Source organism: Dreissena polymorpha, unplaced genomic scaffold, assembly GCF_020536995.1.
Source record: "Dreissena polymorpha isolate Duluth1 unplaced genomic scaffold, UMN_Dpol_1.0 chrUn002, whole genome shotgun sequence".
Taxonomy (NCBI): Eukaryota; Metazoa; Mollusca; class Bivalvia; order Myida; family Dreissenidae; genus Dreissena; species Dreissena polymorpha.
This window is the reverse complement of record NW_026273316.1, coordinates 1,177,093-1,200,034: the sequence shown is the minus strand read 5'-3', so window position 1 is coordinate 1,200,034 and position 22,942 is coordinate 1,177,093. Positions and strand designations below refer to the sequence as shown.

The following is a 22,942-nucleotide window of genomic DNA, read 5'->3' as shown; positions in this document are numbered from 1 at the left end:
CTCAAGAACGCTTAGAACTAGGATCATGAAACTTCATAGGTACATTGATCATGACTCGCAGATGACCCCTATTGATTTTGAGGTCACTAGGTCAAAGGTCAAGGTCACTGTGACCCGAAATAGTAAAATGGTTTCCGGATGATATTTCAAGAACGCTTATGCCTAGGATCATGAAACTTGATAAGTAGATTGATCATGACTCGCAGATGACCCCTATTGATTTTCAGGTCACTAGGTCAAAGGTCAAGGTCACAGTGATCCGAAATAGTAAAATGGTTTCCAGATGATAACTCAAGAACGCTTATGCTTAGGATCATGAAACTTGATAGGTAGATTGACCATGACTCGCAGATGACCCCTATTGATTTTGAGGTCACTAGGTCAAAGGTCAAGGTCACGGTGACCCGAAATATTAAAATGGTTTCCGGATGATAACTCAAGAACGCTTATGCCTAGGATCATGAAACTTGATAGGTAGATTGATCATAACTTGCAGATGACCCCTAACGATTTTCAGGTCACATGGTCAAAGGTCAAGGTCACAGTGACCAGAAATAGTAAAATGGTTTCCGGATGATAAATCAAGAACGCTTATGCCTAGGATCATGAAACTTGATAGGTAGTTTGATCATGACTGGCTGATGACCCCTATTGATTTTCTGGTCACTTTGTCAAAGGTCAAGGTCACAGTGACCCGAAATAGTAGAATGGTTTCCGGATGATAACTCAAGAACGCTTATGCCTAGGATCATGAAACTTGATAGGTAGTTTGATCATGACTGGCAGATGACCCCTATTGATTTTCTGGTCACTTTGTCAAAGGTCAAGGTCACAGTGACCGGAAATAGTAAAATGGTTTCCGGATGATAACTCAAGAACGCTTATGCCTAGGATCATGAAACTTCATAGGTACATTGATCATGACTGGCAGATGACCCCTATTGATTTTCAGGTCACTAGGTCAAAGGTCAAGGTCACAGTGACAAAAAACATATTTACAAAATGGCTGTCACTACAACTGAGAGCCCATATTGGGGGCATGCATGTTTTACAAACAGCCCTTGTTTATTACTGCCTTGGATTTTCCTACTGCTATTTAGTGTTCCTGGGATAATGTTTTAGTTTGATAAAAATCAATGTTATATAAGCAATAACAAAAACAAGACATTAAGTGTCAATTAAGCAACAATTTAATGCATACTTTATCAAAGATGGACTTATTTTATAAAGTAATGTACCCTATTAAGTGTCAATAAGTGTCAATTAGGTTCCCCTTTGAATTATGTGATCGATTGGGAATTAAATTTGTAAACTATTAAACCAAAGAACATGCATGAAATGTTATTCAATGTAAAATGGTCTGTGTGATAGTACAGTTTTAGGAAACCTAACACCTTCCAAATGCCCACGTGATAGTTCAGTGAATATTGATTGGCTATTTACTGGTTTCATAATCATGTGATAGTCAGTTAACATAGTTACACTGTTTACTGGTAACACAAAATTAGGCTGCACATAAGTACAGAGATCATAGCACTCTTAGCTGTATATCGGATTTGTTCCTGTTAAGTTAAACACCTTTTTAAAAAAGGTAAACTTTAAATCAACCACTGTGTTTGTGGAATAGGTTTCTATATTGACAGAGATACATTGAGTATTTTTACTTGCAAATACAAATTGCAGTTTGCGTTTTACTAATACACTACAAAATGGCATCATTTTCTCAGTCTTCTATTGAGAAGGGTTCTGATTTAGTTCGTGAATATTTATGTAGTGGTAGTGCCTGCAAAGACAAGAGCACTGTTGCTGAGGTTTACTGTGAAACGTGTGACAAGTTATTCTGTAAGAAGTGTTGTGGCTTACATGACCAGTTGTTTACAGGTCATAATGTTCTTGGAAAGGAACATGAAAATAAATGGTCTGTATCCAAAGAGAAAGACAGAACATCACAGAAATTGAAAGTGGACTCCAGGTATTTATAAAAAGCCTTTGTTTGTAAAGTTTTATTATAAATCTCATTTTTAGCTCATCTATTTTTTGAAAAAAATATTATGAGCTATTGTCATCACCTTGGCGTCGGCGTTGGCGTCTGCATTGGCGTCGGCGTCCGGTTAAGTTTTGTGTTTAGGTTCACTTTTCTCATAAAGTAACAAAGCTATTGCATTCAAACTTTGTACACTTACTTACTATTATGAGGGGACTGGGCAGGCAAAGTTAGCTAACCTTGGCCTGCATTTTGACAGAATTACCGTATACGTGCGCTTATAAGACGCATTTTTAAGACTCAAATTAATAAGTTACAGTTGGGGTCGCGTCTTATAAGCGAGATACTGGTGAAAATAAACAAAAAATTTCAAAATATCGAGTTTACTGGGCTTATGCTAGCCAAGTTGGACACTTGTCAGTTGTTTTGAATCATCGCGGCAGCCATTTGCATTTTCTCTAAAGTCTGTATTGGCCCGTACCGTGTATCGGAACTCTATGTTCAGTTACCGATTTATTAGAAATAAAATGTGTTGTTACTGATTTTGTTGTCTATTATTTTTAATTTGAATATTGTTATTTTTGGGGCGTAAGACTTTATATTGTCTGTGATTATTCTTGAAAAGTTTGTATCACCGGATTGTCTGCACGCGACGTCGTTAAATGTCATATAAATTGGCCATTATAGTATACGTGTGTAAGGGGTGACACGATGCCAACATGCTTTAAACAACAGCAAAATCAATTCTCAGTTTGAAACTGTCATTTGTTAAATAAACACGCTGCCGATTACAAATGCTACTTGACAAGTTTGTATCACCTGATTGTCTTTGTTCCACGTTGTTAATTGTCAATTTAGACATAATTGGCAATTAGAGTATCCTCTGAAATAAGTTACCAGTTTGCAACTGTCAATTGTTAAATAAACACGTTCATTCAGACGCCCCCCTAATGCCGATGACACCTTATTTATTAGGGGCCAACAACGACGGGAGCAAAGAGCGACCGCATGCAATTATCCGCATATGGCTTTCTTCTTGACACGTGATTTCGATCTGCGCTTCGGAGTCTATCACTCTATCACGCGATTGGCTAATTTTATGAAAGTAGGCGTTACCTATTGTTGATAGACAATGGGCGTAAATTTTGCATAATCTAGGTAATAAAACTATACGCTTTCAAAATATCTGCCTATTAGTTTTCAATACCTGTCAAACAATACAATTAAGATGACTGATATGATCAATTTCTTGTGCATTGATATTACGAACGTAATATGTTTGCAATTGTTAGGGCAAATGATTAAATACGCAATTGTTAGAAATATTGTTAATTGATAATTATTTTTATTGCATGAATAATACTTGAAAACAAATTAAAACCCTCTAATATATCATAAAATAAACAAATATTATTTACTTTGTTGTTTGATTGTTTTATTTTTCAGACTTGCGTGAATTACTAATTGTATGCAGTGCGAGTTTGAAAAATTCTCAATGTGTTACTAATTGATGATTTTCTTTAACTTTCTGCCATTTTTGGCCATTTTTTCGGCCGATGAAAACGGCTAAATTTGACAGCGTCTTACACGCGGGTCAGTCTCAAATCCACCCATTATAAAGTCCGAAGTCGGGGTGCGTCTTATAAGCGAGGGCGTCTTATAAGCGAGGGCGTCTTATAAGCGAGGGCGTCTTATAAGCGAGGGCGTCTTATAAGCGCACGTATACGGTATGTGCCCTTTTTATACTTAGAAAATTAAAAATTTGGTTAAGTTTTTTGTTTAGGTCCACTTTTCTCATAAAGCATCAAAGCTATTGAATTCAAACTTGGTACACTTACTTACTATCATGAGGGGACTGGGCAGGCAGAGTTAGATAACTCTGGCGTGCATTTTGACAGAATTATGTGCCCTTTTTTATCTTGGAAAATTGAAAATTTGGTTAAGTTTTGTGTTTAGGTCCACTTTATTCCTAAAGTATCAAAGCTATTGCTTTCATACTTGCGACACTTACTTACTATCATAAGGGTACTGTGCAGGCAAAGTTATGTAACTCTGACTGGCATTTTGACAGAATTATGGCCCCTTTACACTTAGAAAATTGAAAATTTCGTTAAGTTTTGTGTTTTGGGCCGCTTTACTCCTAATTAAAGTATCATAGCTATTGCTTTCAGACTTGGAACACTCTCAAACTATCATAAGGGGACTGTATGGAACAAGTTGCATTAATCTGGTTGTCATTTTGACGGAATTATGGCCCTTTTTTTGACTTAGTAACTTTGAATATATGGTTAAATTTTGTGTTTACATCCACTTTACTTCTTAAGTATCAAGGCATTAGCTTTCAGACTTCAAGTACTTTCATGCTATCATGAGGGAACTGTACCTGGCAAGTTGAATTTTACCTTGACCTTTGAATGACCTTGACTCTCAAGGTCAAATAATTGAATTTTGCAAAAATTGCGATTACTTCGTTATTTATGATCAGATTTGATTGATACTTTGACAAAACAACTCTTACATACATGACATACTACGATAGGCTCCACCCAAACCAACCATCCCCGATGCCCCCCCCCCCCCCCCCCCCCCCCCCCCGAATCCCGCCCCCCCCCCCCAAAAAAAAATACAAATAAATTATTTTTCTTTATTTTTTAAAGATCATCTTATAAATGACCACACCCTCACACTATACCCCCACCGATCCCACCCAACCTCCCCCCCCCCAAATTTTTTTTGGAAACATGGTTTAAAAAAAATATATTTATTTTTATTATTTTATTTTTGAAAGACTGTCCAACTATCCCACCCAAGAATCCCCCCCCCCCCAAAAAAAAGTATTTTTATTTTGTTTTTGCATTTTTATGCCCCCCTTCGAAGAAGAGAGGGTATATTGTTTTGCTCATGTCGGTCCGTATGTCCGTCCACCAGATGATTTCCGGATGATAACTCAAGAACGCTTAGGCCTACGATCATGAAACTTCATAGGTACATTGATCATGACTCGCAGATGACCCCTATTGATTTTGAGGTCAATAGACAAGGTCACGGTGACCCAAAATAGTAAAATGGTTTCCGGATGATAACTCAAGAACGCTTATGCCTAGGATCATGAAACTTCATAGGTACATTGATCATGACTCGCAGATGACCCTTATCGAGTTTCAGGTCACTAGGTCAAAGGTCAAGGTCACTGTGACCCGAAATAGTAAAATGGTTTCCGGATGATAATTCAAGAACGCTTATGCCTAGGATCATGAAACTTCATAGATACATTGATCATGACTCGCAGATGACCCCTACAGATTTTCAGGTCACTAGGTCAAAGGTCAAGGTCACGGTGACCCGAAATAGTAAAATGGTTTCCGGATGATAACTCAAGAACGCTTATGCCTAGGATCATGAAACTTCATAGGTACATTGATTATGACTCGCAGATGACCCCTACAGATTTTCAGGTCAAAGGTCAAGGTCATGGTGAACCGAAATAGTAAAATGGTTTCCGGCTGATAACTCAAGAACGCTTTTGCCTAGAATCTTGAAACTTCATTGATACATTGATCATGACTCGCAGATGACCTCTATTGATTTTTAGGTCACTAGGTCTAAGGTCAAGGTCACGGTGACCCGAAATAGTAAAATGGTTTCCGGATGATAACTCAAGAACTCTTATGCCTAGGATCATGAAACTTCATAGATAAATTGATCATGACTAGCAGATGACCCCTTATGATTTTTCAGGTCACTAGGTCAAAGGTCAAGGTCACAGTGACTCAACTTAGAAAAACGGTTTCATGATGATAAATCAAGCACGCTTACGCCTAGGATCATGAAACTTCACAGGTACATTGATCATGGCTCGCAGACTTTCAGGTCACTAGGTCAAATGTCAAGGTCAAGGTGACTTGAAACAGTAAAATGGTTTCCGGATGATAACAAAAGAAAGCTTCCCTCTAGGATCATGACACTTCATAGGTACATTGATCATGACTCGCAGATGACCCCTATTGATTTTCAAGTCACTAGGTCAAAGGTCAAGGTCACAGTGACAAAAAACGTATTCACACAATGGTTTCCACTACAACTGACAGCCCATATGGGGGACATGCATGTTTTACAAACAGCCCTTGTTATTTCTTATTTTTGGAAGATAATGTAATAAATGACCACACCCCACACTATACACACCTCTCCACCCCACTCATCCATCTTTTTTTATTGAAGTATTGAGATAGTTTTCTTAACCTTTAAAAAGGAAAATAGATGATCGGTCTGCACCCGCAAGGCGGTGCTCTTGTTAAATACATGCAATATTTAAACAATTGAAACTTTGACTAAGGACACAGTTACTCTACCAGAAAATTTGGATTATATGGTTTTAGGGCATTAATTCTCTTAAAATCTGATCTTTCAGGAGGATAAACTCAAGAAAAGCGATGAGTAGTCTAATCATGTTAGTTCAGATATAGTTGAAACATTATAATTGAAACAGCTCAAATGAAAATATTGGTACACTCCATGATATGTTAATGTTGCTCCTTTTAGAACATGATTTCCTAAAAATGTTTTTGTCAATAACGGAAGAAAGCTTCACACCTATAAGTAAAACAAGAGCATCGCATAACTGGTGCCACGCTCGGCTGCGAAAGCTTGTCAGAGTGACCTTGACCTTTGACCTAGTGACCCAAAAATGGGTGTGGTGTGTAGAACTCGTCAAGGTGCAGCTACATATGAAGTTTCAATGTTGTAGGTGGAAGCACTTTTAGTTTAGAAGCAATGTTCAAAACCGTAACAAAATGTTCAGGTTTTAGGGGACGACGACGGACACGACGGCGGACACGACGAGCTGGCTATGACAATACCTTGGGTTTTCTCCGAAAACAGCCGGGCTAATAAGATACAAAGTGTGCGTGGAGTTGGGAATTAGTGTATCTTATAAATGGGTAATGCAACAGTATCACTTTCAACTCAGTCATTACATGCCAAATTTGAATATTATTTTAGGGTGACAGATTTATGCACTCAATATAACTATCTTGTTAAAATAACTCATTTACCAATTGATACTTCATAACAAAATTAAAAAGTAAAATAAAAATGGTTTTCATGGAATTAATGGTATAGATGTTTTTACTGCCTAACAGTTGAACTATGTTCACAAAACTCTTTGTATGTCAGATAAGCAGCAAACTCTGAATTATTTAAAATGAGCTGGTTTGACTGTTCCTCATTCTGAGTTGATTTTATTAAATCTTTACCAATATTGTTGAGAATGTTGACTTATTATATGCTAGCTATGTGTGAAGGATGATCTCATCAACACAGGGACTTTTATGTAATGGTACTATTGCTTACATTGTTTTTTTTAAAGCAAAGTCATTTTGGCCAACAGTTTTCATCCAAACTTTATTAAGTCTGTTATCTAAAGATTGCTTTACACGTCAATGAGTGTTAATCAAACAAAAGAATTTAGCATTGACACTGCTACTTTTACTGAACATCCTCCAACTATTTCATAATTTAAGGTTCAACTATAAATGCCATAATTATTGAAGGCCAAAACAGGACAATGCACTATTAGTCAGAATGTTTGCCTGTTGAGCGGGACACTTTAAGACTGCCAATACAATTTTTTTTCTGCCAAAAAAAGCAAAAACTTTTAGATCTGGTAATTTAAATAGTAGACTTTTCATTAGAATTGCCAGTCAATTGCATTTTAAATTTTAATCAAAAGCATAAAAATACTTTACATATAATTTTTATTAAAAAAAAATATTTGTGAAATATAAAATAATCAAGAAATCCAAGAAATATCACTAAATATACTGATATAAACACAGTTGTAAGATTACCAAACCCATTCACAAGGGAGAACACTCAAACACACCCTCTTTTGTGGGTTACATTACACAAAGGCAACTTAATGCCTTTATTACAGATGCGCATTGCATAAATCTGTAGCGCATTATAGTTGTATCTGATAAATAATGAATGTTTTGTTATTGCAAAAATATGGAGTACACTTATAGACAAAACAATTGCTTGCAGGGTATCATTTCAACTTGACTTTGACACATATTTAATGGGTATTATTTTGATTAGGACTGATACAGGTATTAACTGTACAGACTGCATTGTGTAATTATTTATTTATGTTGATACGGACAAATGGAATCTCAGAGGGATGCTGGGACAGAACTTGCAAAACCGAGGCAATCCTTTCGATACATATGCCATGTATGTTGAAAATGTCGCAAAAGTTTAGATTCTTGGAAAAGTAACTATAATGATGCTAAATGTATGTTGTATCTTTTTAGTAGACCTCAACCAGGTAATAAGGACCCCTCAAAGAATCTTGTGTTGAACAAAAGTGCAGGTAACAGAATCTTTTTATATCTTCAATATGTCTTTGTACAGCCCAGCTAAGTTAATATTTGATGTTGATTCATGGCCAGTAGATAAAATGTATTTCTGGGGAAAAAATCACATTTTGTTGAAATTTTTCTGTATGACATCGTGAGGTTAAATTTTGTTTGAAAATGCAAACTATACTATTCACCTAGGCATCTGCATTGTAGAAAGTTGCTCTGTGATTCTAAATTATGACGTGGTTTCAAAAAGACTGTTTATTTAGCTCATACTTTCCACACCGTTTAGTAAAACTAAAGTTTAACAATTTAAAAAAAAAAGCAGAACACACAGAATTGGGTGTTGTCTCTGAAAATAATGTATTTCACATTTCTAAATCTTCTTTTAACTTCCTTAGCCATTAAGCAGCGAGTTTCTAAGACTTCTAAAGCAGTAGAAATGCCTGCCAAGAAACCTTCCCAGGGTCAGGTGACCACCAGGCCAAGCAGGGACGCCTCCACAGCTGGTGCACAAGGGCACGTATCCAGCGACAATGTGTCTGGTAGGAGGGCAGGCTTGAATGATGACAAGAAAAAAGCAATGAGAGAAGGCACATTCAGGGTACGGACTTTATATGGACGAAATGTTTGCTGTAATGATTGTTACTGTTACACGCCCTCTACAAAGGTAGTTATCAAAGGGGTTATACTTGAATCAGCATGTTCATCTGTCTGTCAGTTTGTCAGCAGACACAGAGTTCTCCGAAGATATTCATCTTAAATTTTAAACATACAGCATTCATTCAATGGTTCTTATGTTTTGAGATTGTGCATGTTCAGATTTCATGCATTTTTAAGGTCACAAGGGCGTGAGGCACAGTTCTAATTAAATTATAACAACAAAGGGATAAGTGAATTTAAATTGAGATTGAATGCAACATGCACAAAGTAAAAGTAAATTTCTATGTTCAATAAACCTGCATTTGCATGTATCTTTATCTTATGACTTACTTATGTAATTTATCTTTACCTGTTATGCTTTCAATTGCATTTAAGAGTACAATATTTTTATAAAAGTCATCTGCAAATAACAATCAGATGAAACATTATTTAATAAACTAGTTTAAATGTTAAAGGTGTCAATGATTCAAAAGATATATAGCACATAAATCATCATCATCATTCCCTAATCCTTTTGGAGGAAATGAGCCACGACCACACAGAGCTCCTCAGCTAGGAAGATCTGTTGTGGGCTTCTGGGAGTAGCTGATCCATGGTAGGGACGTCCACCCTTTCACATTGTCCATCCAGCTATTTTTCTGACCTCCTTGTGTGTGACCTCCCTATGCCAAAATGGAGGAACTACAGATATCTTATAAAGAAAACTTGCAAAGTGGACTTGAAATCAGTTGATCTTGTGACTAAAACGTTGACCAGTGTCACTTAATGGATAACTGTTACTTCATATTCAAAACATGAAGCCTTTTTATGATCATGAGCATAGGTTATGTGGCACTGAACAGTTGACACATTTTTTGAAAATTCTCTCGAGAATATTCAAGTTCCTGTGTAAAGGGTAGTTTTTTTCAGTAAGTTAATGTGTATTTCGTCACAGTGGTCTCAATTTGATGTCTTAAGCATCCAGACAAAAAAATTCTCCATAATCGCCACTCTTAAAATTACAATTTATAAAATAACACTTACTGATCAGGGTCTTTTACTTTAAAAACCATTGTGTGAACAGATTAACAACCCCGCTTTTATGGGGATTTTAACCCTTACAGTGCTGGAACCGAATTTTGAAGGCCTTTGCAAACAGAATGTGGCGTCTCATCTGAATCCAAACTGTTTGCTATTCTGATAGTATTCTTTGAAAAAAATCGAAGAAAATGCTAATTTTAGAAATTCAGCAGACGACATTTTAGCAGATGACAAATTACCCTGCATGCAAAGGGTTAATAATACTTTGATTGCTGTGCAGATACTATTCTAACCCAACACTATTCAACGTTCAATATTTTCACACGCTAATCAATGTGATCATTAATTTCATATTCTCAAGTGTCACTTTCAGTCTCAAATTACTCCACAAGTGTTGTCTATTACAAAGTGAAACTCAAATGAAAACATGTTTTTCATATCTATTCAAATAGTTTTATTGCTATACAAACTGCTACAACCTCATTCACACCTACAGTTACCCGCTGTTTGGTATGTCAACAACAGCCCTTTCAACCAGCAAGATAATAGGGTGAAGTATTCTGGAAAAAAACATGGTGTTTATTATGAATAAATACGCTTGCAACATGAATTTTTCACTCATAAGCAGTGTTGTATAATATTGAAATTAGGGGTTACCACACTGCGCATAATACACGTTAAAGTACAGTAGTGAACCGAAAGTAACCATGACAATATGTACATGTACGATGGCAATTATTTGTAAAGATAAATGATATGGTAAGTTATTGTTTAGTCGTGCGTTCTTTTTGAGTTGTGGGTATAGAGATTGTGTGAAATCCCTTGATAGATAGAACGTTCGCATATGATGAAGTTCGTTACAGAAAGAAGTTTCGACACAGTCACCATCGTTTTGCTGATCAAAAATGTGACAAAATCAGGTGAATTTTGTGATACATCATAACTCCATACGTTCTTATCAAATATTGCCTTGTTAATTTATTGTCTATATAGTGTTTTTAAGTAACAAAAAATAGTTTATTTATGAGTATTTCCATGCTACATCGTCTGTTGAAATCTGTTTTTTTGCAAGAAATTAACCTCTCACCTTCAATGTCAGTTTAAAGGCTATTTATAGCACGCAAATCGTGAAATTGGGACAGCCATTCAGAATCCACATCCTAAGAAGAACCATTATTTTCAATATGGCGGTTGGACACAATCAATATAATCGATTATTTTGATGTTTAAAGAAAAACAAAATTTGACAACAAATATAACGACCAAAGTTTGATATTTTGTTTCTTATGATTCATGGTCATATATTTATAAAATAGTATATAAAAAAAAATGTGGTGTAACATTTTATGAAAATTACCCACAAATCAACTAGAATATTGCATACTAATAATATTTATATAAAGTTCATTTCAAAATTTTGTGAACAAAATATATCCATAACTGCAGTAAATTTAATACACATATGCTATAAAAGGTTACACATATATTGGGCAAGCTTTGTAGAATGAAGTTAAGCACATATGATTGTTATTGCAGACGGATGCTGAGAAAGACCAGTCAGAATTATTTAAAGACGAGCTTCGAAATCAGGTATAAAACTTTTCATTTTCTGACTTGTTGAAAAAATTCAATTTAAGTTGGACTTTTATTTATCTTAATCTGTTTATTTAAAGCTCATGTAAGCACATATACTGCTGATAAGGAGATTGAAGGACTCTGTTGCTCGTCAGTCTGCACCCATTAACTTTTTTCATCTCAACGCCTCTCCATAACTGCTCTGCAGATCTATACCAAACTTCACAGGAATCATCCTTGGTTGAATCTCTTTGCAATTTGTTCAAATTATTTTGGAAATTGAGGTCAAAGGTGCAAGAGAATATTTTGAAAAAGAATACTTTGACAATCTTATAAGGGTCAGGGATTTAATATTTGATGTCTGACTTTGTATGGTGGTCCTAAATTAAGTGTGTTCAAATACTGTTTTTGTGATCAAAACTGGCTATCCCCAGGGGTTACATTTCAAAGGGGTAAATAACTTTTAAAATCCTTTTCTCTAAAAGTCAAAGGGCAAGAGCATGTGTATTTGGCATATAACATTGTATAGTTGTTCTAGCTACCAAGGATGTTCAACTCATTCCCCTGGACTCATAACTGGCCGCATCGAATGGTCACAAGATTTATGTAGACTTATATCGTATATTACAAAAAAATCTCTGAAACCGCAATGGTCAGGTGTTCAATATTTGGTGTGTAACCCTTATAGGTTGGTCATCAAATCATTCCATTGAGTTCAAAATTGGGTTTTCTTGTTTTATTTATTTGTATTACAACATTATTATGTCTGCACATTACAGTTTTAAAGCAAACATCATAAAGTCTGCACATAACAGTTTTTAGGCCAACATCATTAAGTCTGCACATAACAGTTTTTATGCTAATATCATAAAGTCTGCACATAACAGTTTTTATGCTAATATCATAAAGCCTGCAGACAACAGTTTTCATGTACATGACTTAGGTGAGCAACCTAGAGCGTCGTCTGCAGCAGTTGGAGGTTGAACGGGTTAGGAATGAGAAAGAGCAAGAGAACCGTCGTCTGGAGGAGCAGCGAGTGCGAATGCAGCTTGAGTATGAGGAGGAGAAGAAGAAGATTAAGGCTAGAGAGGAGGAGGTAGGCAGAAGGAGGAAGGTGGTACAGGATAGGTATAGGCAGTAAGTGTGTATGCAGTGTGAATATGGGCAGGCGCAGAAGAAGTGACACTCTATCAAATATGTTCAAATTATTCCAACTTGATGAATAAGGAGTTCAGTGGAGCTTGAAAAATATTTTAAAAAGAAAACTTTGAAAGTCTAGGAAACCACAAGGGTCAGGGGCTCAATATTTGGGGTGTAATTTTTCTTGTGGTCCTATATTAAGTTTGTTTAAATCATGTTTCTTGGGTCAAAACTGACCCTGCCCCAGGGGTCACTAGATTGTCTTAGATTTTTCAAGAAAATAACTTTAAATGTTCTTCTCTGAAACACCAAGGGTGATAGGTTTGGTATTTGACATGTAACATCGTGGAGTTTTTCTCTACCAAGTTTGTTCAAATCATGCCCCTGGGGGTCAAAACTTTTCAAGGGTCACATGCTTTATATGGACTTTTATTAAGTTACTTTATAATATTAGACGAGAACGTGTTCAATTTGATTGCCCCATACAAGTTGACCCTCGCCAATAAAACTCAAAACTCGCCTTATACGAGAAAAAGGCGGCCAATATGGAAAAACACGGCCAATACTGAAAAAGGTCGGCCAATACGAGATTCAGCCAATCAGAAACCAGGAAAAACTCTGCCTTATATGAGAATCAAAAATTTCGACAATTGTGGACACCATTTTGAAGTTGTATGCTTAGTTTTGGTGCAAAAGTTTTAATCTTTAAAAATATAATATTGCAGTTTACTTAAAGCACTCGGCCCCTTATATATTTAGCTCCCTTTTTCGACAAAAACAATTGTGCAGTGTAACCACAACAGTAAGGTTCAATATTTGAACATATGTACATAAATAACAACTTTGTATATTTTCAAGCTACAATGAGCGCCGAAAGCAAAACTAATTCAAAATCATGGAGGATTGACAGATTAGAAATGCAATTCCTAATGGCAATAAGTAAGTTTTCAATCCTTAATGTCTTTCTGAGTTGTATTAAAAACAATGGTAGTGAATCCAGTGTGGCTGGAATGTTATTCAGGTAAATTTTGCATAATTTTGCGACCTGACAAATTGTGTTCTTCCATTATGTAATGTGTCGAAAGCATCTTTTGTCACATACTAAGTTTAAATGGTATTGTTCCTATGCTTTATCAGTAATATCGCCTTCATATTACAATATTAATGAAATAATAATTATTCTTCTGCAATTAAATGCATGGAACATATGTTGCCTCTTGCAACAATATTCAATATTCGTTTTAAATTAACAAGATATCTCTTAAAAGGTATTTGGGTGTACATTACATTTTCAAAGCATTTTGCATGGGAATATAAACAGGAAAAAAGTTGTATAGAACAGAATTTTTGCTACTTTTCAAAACTTCATACTTGATTCAGTGTTTTATTTTCAACGTTTTGGGAATGGGCCCGGGTCCCTTTGGATTGAGATAATTTTGCGGCGTTTTGACTAAAATTGGGAAAATTAGTGTTGTTGTTGTTTTGCTAAAAAATGCTTCAAAAATAAGGGTTCAAGTGTGCACAGTATTATATTAATTAAGGTTGAACTTATATGGATGGGAGATGAACAAAATATTAAGATTTAAAAAAAAAAAGGAGACATTCCATTGGGATTTTTTAGCTCCCATTTGGGAAAAATGTATATACTTTTTGACGATGCTGCGAAGCAGCTCGTCTAAGTAATCATACCATGAAAAAAAATTTCACAATGGCGACCTATGTAAAAGACCAAGCCAGTCCGATTGAGATAGCTCGATTTTTCTAATCGGCATACCTCGCTGATTATCATTGATAAAGGTAAAGGAAGCTCAGCTATAAATAGGACAGCATATTCTGGGAAAAAGATTTAATAATAGTTTGAAAACGTTAATTTTAAATCCGTTATATTCAATCCATTATATGTTTATAGATCAATGAAACAACTATGCATTTTCTGTATTGTATTTGACACTTGTCGTGATTCTGTAAATACATTGCGAATGAAAACGTGTATAATTAACGTTTAACGCGATCATTTGTAAACGTTATAGCGAGTATGGTATATAAACAGCATAATAGCTGTACAATATCTATGAAACTCGCTCTTCTGCGTGCTCTCTCATTTTGCATATTTTATAAACTTTTCAAACAGGAATTACAGAGCCACATCAGTGCACACACTATGTTTGATAATTCATTTGTTTGTTGGATAGTGTTTGCTGTTTTAAACACATATTAGGTCATATCGCGGAGATTTAGTTAACCTGAACCATGTGTTCATGGGCGAACTCACGTATTCAAGTCGTATTCGACTATGTGCTCATACCTCCTTTCGGGAATCATCATGAAATTATTGCCGTACTTAACAAACAAACACGCCTAAGCTTATTGAATTAGAGAAAAAACAATAATCAAAAGAGAAAAATTATATGTTCATGCACATGGGCAGGTGAAATCACGTCTGTACACATAACATCATAAACTTAGGAAAGGAAACAACGAAATATAAAGTTTGGTTTGATATACATGTGAAATTAAAGAGCATGGTGTAATTAAAGAGCATGTCAGGTTTTGAATATATCTACTACGTAACGTAATGTTATAACCCACAAACGTTTTACTGTAACAGAACGTTTTTTTAATATAAATGGTACAGAAAATACACGTTGAATATCTTTTTAAAGATATTTCTTGTTATATTTGATCGAGAATGTAACCCGCCTCCCAGTTTTGCTGAATGGATCAAGTTCCCCATGTGTACTACTTCCCCGTACCCCCAAATTTTATTTCGTACCCAACATTTTTCGTACCCAACATTTTTCGTACCCATTCTTTTTTCGTACCCAAATTTTGTTTCGTACCCAAATTGTTTTTCATACCCAATTTTTTTTTTCGAACCCAAATTTTTTTTGTACCCATTTTTTTCGCATAATTTGTGTACCCAAAATTATCGTACCCATTTTTTTGTACCCAAAATTTTCGTACCCACATACACAATTGTGGTGATGTAGATAAACTTAAATTGATGCTTTTATATCCATCCTCTTCAAAAGCATAGTCACACCAGTACTGTCAGTACTTTGATTTCTATTGGGAATGGGTCCGATTACTGGACCGATTTTTCTTGCTGAAATTAGAATAATATTATTAAGTTAATTAATAAAATTGTCATTAATTAGTTGAATTCATATTGGCTTTGTTATTGAGCTTCAGACAGCCGTATGGTGCTTCGGCATGCGGCCTCAGGCCAATACGGCTGTCTTGAGCTCAATAACAAAGCCAATATGAATTCATCTTATTAACTAGAAATGGCGCGGCAAAGGCCGACGCGTATCGCCACGCCGCATGTTTGACCCAGGGGCGCCTCAGGGTTGGTAATGGGGCCATACATAGTTGAGATTGACCGTATTGTCATAAGAGAAGTTCAGTATCATTTAGAAGTGAATCGGTGTAAAAATGAAGAAATTATAGTAAAAGGCAATTTTGGGTGGGTGTGGTCTATGTGGACGGGGCGCCCCAGGGTTGGTAATGGGGCCATGCATAGTTTAGATTGACAGTATTGTCATAAGAGAGGTTCAGTATCAATTTGAAGTGAATCGGTGTAGAAATGAAGAAATTATAGTAAAAGGCAATTTTGGGTGGGTGTGGTCTATGTGGGCGGGGCGCCCCAGGGTTGGTAATGGGGCCATGCATAGTTGAGATTGACCGTATTGTCATAAGAGAGGTTCAGTATCAATTTGAAGTGAATCAGTGTAGAAATGAAGAAAAAATAGTAAAAGGCAATTTTGGGTTGGCGTGGTCTATGTGGGCGGGGCGCCCCAGGGTTGGTAATGGGGCCATGCATAGTTGAGATTGACCGTATTGTCATTAGAGAGGTTCAGTATCAATTTGAAGTGAATCGCTGTAGAAATGAAGAAGTTAATGTAAAATAACCTAAAGATATGAGTGAAATTCTCTGACCCAGCCCCACCCCAACACCCATAACTTTTGACCCAGGGGTCAGATCAAAATTACATATAGTGCAGGGTCGCACATATGCCAGGTTTTTTTCCACTTTTTGGGAACATAGCCCATGGCTTTGGAATTGGGAATTTTATCGGCATTTTCATGAAATTGGGAAAATAAATTCATTAGCCTTTTTTTCCACATGAAAAGTCCACTGATTAGGGAAATACTAAATTTGATATAACTTTTTTATAATCATTCAAATTAAAAGAACAAAATCATATAATACTTTGTTAGATGTAATTGAATTAAAATTGAGATAAAATACACATAAGACTTCTTTCTAAAAAAAAAAAAAAAAAAAAAATTTTTTTTTTTTTTTTTTTGAATTGGGAATTTTTTGCCACATTTTGGGAAAAAAGTATACTTTTTGGGATTGGGAACATAGCCAAATTTCGGCTATAAAATCAAGCCAAAAAAAACCCTGTATGCTCATAGCTACCATGACATGATGTGTGTAAGTTTCAAGGTTGTAGTGAAAATAGTGTAGGAGGAGATAGTGGCCAGGACAGACAGACAGACAGACAGACAGACAGACAGACAGACAGACAGACGGCGGCGGAGATAACCACAATATCCCTACGCTTTTCAAAATAATAATAATAACATTATAGTATAAATTATATAAATTATTGTTTTTCATTTGAAACCACAAGGGTCAAGTGTTCAATATTTGGTGTGTACGATCATAGGTTGGTTCTCAAATCATTCCTTTGGGTTCAAAGTTGACCCTGCCCTAGGGTTTACTTGTTCCTTCCATATTTGTATACTACACTTTTATTACGCAAACTTAACAGTTTGTACTTCCATGTCTTAGTTGAACAACCGAGAACGTCATCTGCAGCAGTTGGAGAAAGAACGGGTGAGGAAAGAGGAGCGAGAGAAACGTCGTCTAGAAGAGCAGCGAGTGAGTATGCAGCTCGAGTATGAAGAGGCACAGAAGAAGATTAAGGCTAGAGAGGCAGAGGTAGGCAGAGGGGAGGAAGAGGGGGGGGGGGGGGTTAAGGGTAGGTAGGGGCAGCGAGTATGTATGCAGTGTGAGTATTAAGAGGAGCAGAAGAAGATTAAGGCATATAGATCAGTTTTTACAAAATGCTAAAAATATCTAGGTTCAGCATTTATTGTTTTTTTTATGTTGTTAATTGAAGTCAGTGTAAATGTGAGATAAATTGAGCTTAACTTCCACACACAAACATTATGAAAAAGGTTCGATTGTTGATGAACATATTTCTGGCAAAATATTATTAGAAGTATCAATATTTTGTCATTTATACGGACTTGATGACTTAAAAAAATAGTAGAAAAAGTCTGCAATTGATTGTCATATTGTTATGATCAGCACACTGTTCTGTATATGCTGGCTCGTTGTATGATCCAGGTACTAAAGCGTCAAGCAGACGAAAGGAAGAAGGAAGCAGAACAGAAGCGGCGAGAAGCAGATGACGAGAAATTGAGAAAGCAGCAGGAACAGAGCGGAAAAGAAGGGAGCTGGAACAGGTACACATGCCACAAATTGAATTACCTGTACTAAAGGGTTAGCATGCTTGCTGTTTGCCCTTTTTAGCCCAAGAAAATGGCAAAGAATGTAGTAAAATCTCCCCCAGTACCAGCTATGCAAGGAAAGGTAGATAACTTGTAACTGTGTTCCGTACAGTGTACCTGGCCTTGCCACAGATAAAATCTCCCCCAATACCAGCTATGCAAGGAAAGGTAGATAACTTGTAACTGTGTTCAGTACAGTGTACCTGGCCTTGCCACAGATAAAATCTCCCCCAGTACCAGCTATGCAAGGAAAGGTAGATAACTTGTAACTGTGTTCCGTACAGTGTACCTGGCCTTGCCACAGATACAAGTTGTGTGTTACTCATCTTTAACCTTTGCATGCTGGGAAATTTGTCTTCTGCTAAAATGTCGTCTGCTGATTTTCTAAAATTAGCATTTTCTTGGATTTTTTTCAAAGAATACTATCAGAATAGCAAACAGTTTGGATCCTGATGAGACACCACGTTCTGTGGCATCTCATCAGGATCCAAACTGTTTGCAAAGGCCTTCAAATTCCGGTTCCAGCGCTCAAAGGGTTAAATGTGTTGGGTGTTGTAAACTGGTCCTCTTGTTGCTTGAAACCCATGTAGGCACTATGCATCTACTATGGGTGATTTCATTCTCTACTTTGTGATTATAAAACTTTAATGTCATTTATTTCTGATGTAATTTTACAATTGTTATTGTAACAAATGTAACAATTACTGGTTTATTTAATACCCTTAATGATGCCTTGAGTTAAATGTTTTCTTCTGTTTCTTATTTTTATGCCCCCGAATGGTGGCATATAGTTTTTGAACTGTCTGTCAGTCAGTCTGTCCGTCCGTCCAAAAACTTTAACATTGGTCATAACTTTTGCAATATTCAAAATAGCAACTTGATATTTTGCATGCATGTGTATCTCATAGAGCTGCAAACTTTGAGTGGTGAAAGGTCAAGGTCATCCTTCAAGGTCAATCATATAATTTATACAAATAAAGGTGGTTTCAACATTCATTTGAAGGGTTTTTAGTGACCTAAATAGAAACAGAAAAAGGCAGAGGCAGAGGTATTAAAATGTATGTTAAATGAAATATTTATTTTAAGGATTTTGATTGAAATGTTACACTTTGATAGTATCAAATTAACATAGCAACTACAGAAATATTAAATCAAAGTGAAAGCATTATTATGACAGGAAAAATTGACACCTTGTACTGACCTCTCAATAATACTAAGACATGTTCATTATGGGCCAAATGATGTATAGAAGTTTATTTCAGAGCCTCAAACCATATAATGCATCCAGTGAGGGGGCAAGCTGGAATCCAGCAGGCAACCTGCGTTCCAGGGAGTCCACAGAGAAACAGTATGTGCATTCTACAAAGTTGTTTAAATAATTCATAACCCTAGGGGCACACCTTGGGTGATGCCGCTTTAAAAAATATGTTATGAATGATAAAGACCTGATGTGTAATCCTTTGTATGTAACATAGTAAGATATGTATAGTGGACCCCTACAACTTTTGTTAAATTCCTGTCCCTGGGGTCAAACCTGCTCCCGGGTCAAATGGGTAATACTAGCATATACTTTATAAGAAAAATAACGTCTTTTTTGATGAAACCACAAGGACCGGAATAACCAAAATTGGTTCGTTAAACTTTAAGCTTTTGTTTCAAATCATGCCACTAGGGTTTCAAATGTTGTAAAATATTTGTATAAATTTAAATTACAAAATAAATAAAATCTTTTCCGAAACCACATGTAAACTCACATTAATGAGCAAGAAACCTGTTGTTCTGATAAAATAATAGATTTACTGGATAGAATATGGACTGGTAAGGCTTTCAATTATCTGCTGACATTTACTTAATTGATATCATGTCTATAAAAACGTGTTATAAATTAAGAATAACTTGGTACATCAATAAAGTCCATCTGCAAAGGTTTTTACATGTACAATGTCATTGTTTGTGAAATACAAAGCATTTGACTGTTTCGTTGAGCATATACGGTTTAGCATATATAGTATAATTCTACATGAAAAATTTTGTGCTTAATTTTTACAATTCTATGTATATTTAGGTGGGTACACATTTTTAGCTCACCTGATTGCTCAGGTGAGCTTTTGTGACCGGTCTTTGTCTGTCGTATGTCCGTCCGTCCGTAAGTCCATCCGTTAACATTTGCTTGTAAACACTCTAGAGGCCACATTTCTTGTCCCATCTTCATGAAACTTGGTCAGAAGCTTTGTCCCATTGAAATCTCGGCCGAGTTTGAAACTGGGTTGTGCCGGGTCAAAAACTAGGTCACTAGGTCAAACAAAAGAAAAACCTTGTAAACACTGTAGAAGTCACATTTCATTCCCAATCTTCATGTAATTTTGTCAAAATGTTTGTCTTAATGATATCTTGGTTGAGTTCAAAAGTGGTTCCGATCCGTTGAAAAACATGGCCGCCAGTGGGCGGGGCAGTTTTCCTTATTTGGCTATAGAGAAACCTTGTTAACACTCTAGAAGTAACAATTTTTGCCCAATCATCATGAAAGTTGGTCAAAACATTGGTTCAATAGATGTTTCGGACGAGTTCGAAAATGGTCGAGATCGGTGAAAAAACATGGCCGCCAGTGGGCGGGGCATTTTTCTCTATTTGTATATAGTGGCAGTTTTCCCTATTTGGCAATAGAGAAACCTTGTAAACACTCTAGAAGTCACAATTTTTGCACAATCATCATAAAAGTTGGTTAAAATATTGGTTTTATTGATATCTCGGATTAGTTTGAAAATGGTCAGAATCGGTGAAAAAACATGACAGCCAGTGGGCGGGGCATTTTTCTCAATATGTATATGGTGAAAACATGTGAACACAGTAGAAGTCAAATTTTTGGCCCAATTTTCATAAAATTTGCTCAGAACATTTGTTTCCTTGATACAAGAGTTGAGTTAAAAAATGGTTCCGGTCAGTTGAATAACATGGCTGATGGGAGTGGGGAAGTTTTCTCGTTATGCCCCCCCCCCCTTTCGAAGAAGAGGGGGTATATTGTTTTGATCATGTCGGTCCGTCCATCCACCAGATGGTTTTTGGATAACTCAGGAGCGCTTATGCCAAGGATCATGAGGATTGATTTTCAGGTCACTAGGTCAAAGGTCAAGGTCACGATGACCCCAAATAGTAAAATGGTTTCCATTGATAACTTAAGAACACTTATGCCTAGGATCATGAAACTTCATAGATACATTGATCATGACTCGCAGATGACCACTATTGATTTTCAGGTCACTAGGTCAAAGGTCAAGGTCAAGGTGACCAAAAGCAGTAAAATGGTTTCCAGATGATAACTCAAGAACGCTTATGCCTAGGATCATAAAACTTCATAGATACATTAATCATGACTCGCAGATAACCCCTATTGATTTTCAGGTTACTAGGTCAAAGGTCAAGGTCACGATGGCCCGAAATAGTAAAATGGTTTCTGGATGATAACTCAAGAACGCTTAGGCCTATGATCATGAAACTTCACAGGCTTATTGATCATAACTCGTAGATGACCCCTATTGATTTTCAGGTTAATTGATCAAAGGTCAAGGTCGCGATGACCCGAAATAGTAAAATGGTTTGCGGATGATAACTCAAGAATGTTTAGGCCTAGGATCATGAAACTTCATAGGTACATTGATCATGACTCGTAGATGACCTCTATTGATTTTCCAGTCACTAGGTCAAAGGTTAAGGTCACGGTGACCCGAAATAGTAAAATGGTTTCCAGATGATAACTCAAGAATGCTTATGTCTAGGTTCATGAAACTTCATTGGTACATTGATCATGACTCGAAGATGACCCCTATTAATTTTCAGGTCAAAGGTCAAGGTCACGGTGACCGGAAATAGTAAAATGGTTTCTGGATGATAACTCAAGAACGCTTATGCCTAGGTTCATGAAACTTCATAGGTAATTGATCATGACTCGCAGATGACCTCTATTGATTATCGGGTCACTAGGTCAAAGGTCAAGGTCACAGTGCCAAAAAACGTATTCACTCATGGCTGTCAAGGTCACGATGACTCAACTTAGGAAAATGTTTCCGGATGATAACTCAAGAATGCTTACGCCTAGGATCATGAAACTTCATAGGTACATTGATCATGACTCGCAAATGAAATTATGATGAAACTTGACCAGGATGTTTGTCTGGACAATATCTAGGTCAAGTTTGACATTTGGTAAAGATTGAATGAACCGACTCCTCTCATCTTGGCCCTCTTGTTGTTAAAACACTTAACGTATATGTGTGGCATTTCATTCAAAAAAACTCTTTATCTCTTTTTATCTGGATACTATGATAAAAACTGTACATACATTTTACAAATGTTTTTTCTTGTGTGATTTATATGTTAATATGATCCTTTCAGAGACTACCATAATGAGAAACCTGAGTGGTTAAAACTGCAGTCCACAAGGTCTGTGCAGGGGAATCCAGACAAGGTATTCACTGTCCAGTGGAAGTCTACCCACAATGTGTTCATACCAAGTGATTCAGACACATGCTCTATCACAGCCATCTGTGTCCTCCCAGATGGAAAGGTCCTGGTTGCAGACTACAATAATAAGAAAGTCAAGCTGCTGGACCAGCAGTACCAGGTGTTTAGTCACTGTGGTGTGACTGACTATGTAAAGGACATGTGTCTCATCACA

At 36.3% G+C, this 22,942-nt stretch overlaps 1 protein-coding gene across 1 annotated transcript; it reads left to right on the top strand.

The window, feature by feature from the left end:
* The first annotated feature begins 1,376 nt into the window (after positions 1 to 1,376).
* Positions 1,377 to 22,790, top strand: LOC127863183 (trichohyalin-like). Its single transcript, XM_052402586.1, has 9 exons — positions 1,377 to 1,972; positions 8,299 to 8,357; positions 8,748 to 8,950; positions 11,566 to 11,619; positions 12,548 to 12,700; positions 17,546 to 17,695; positions 18,107 to 18,225; positions 19,533 to 19,618; positions 22,660 to 22,790. The coding sequence occupies exons 1-9, from the start codon at positions 1,710 to 1,712 to the stop codon at positions 22,689 to 22,691; spliced, it is 1,119 nt and encodes a 372-aa protein (XP_052258546.1). The 5' UTR covers positions 1,377 to 1,709; the 3' UTR covers positions 22,692 to 22,790.
* Positions 22,791 to 22,942: the final 152 nt, after the last annotated feature.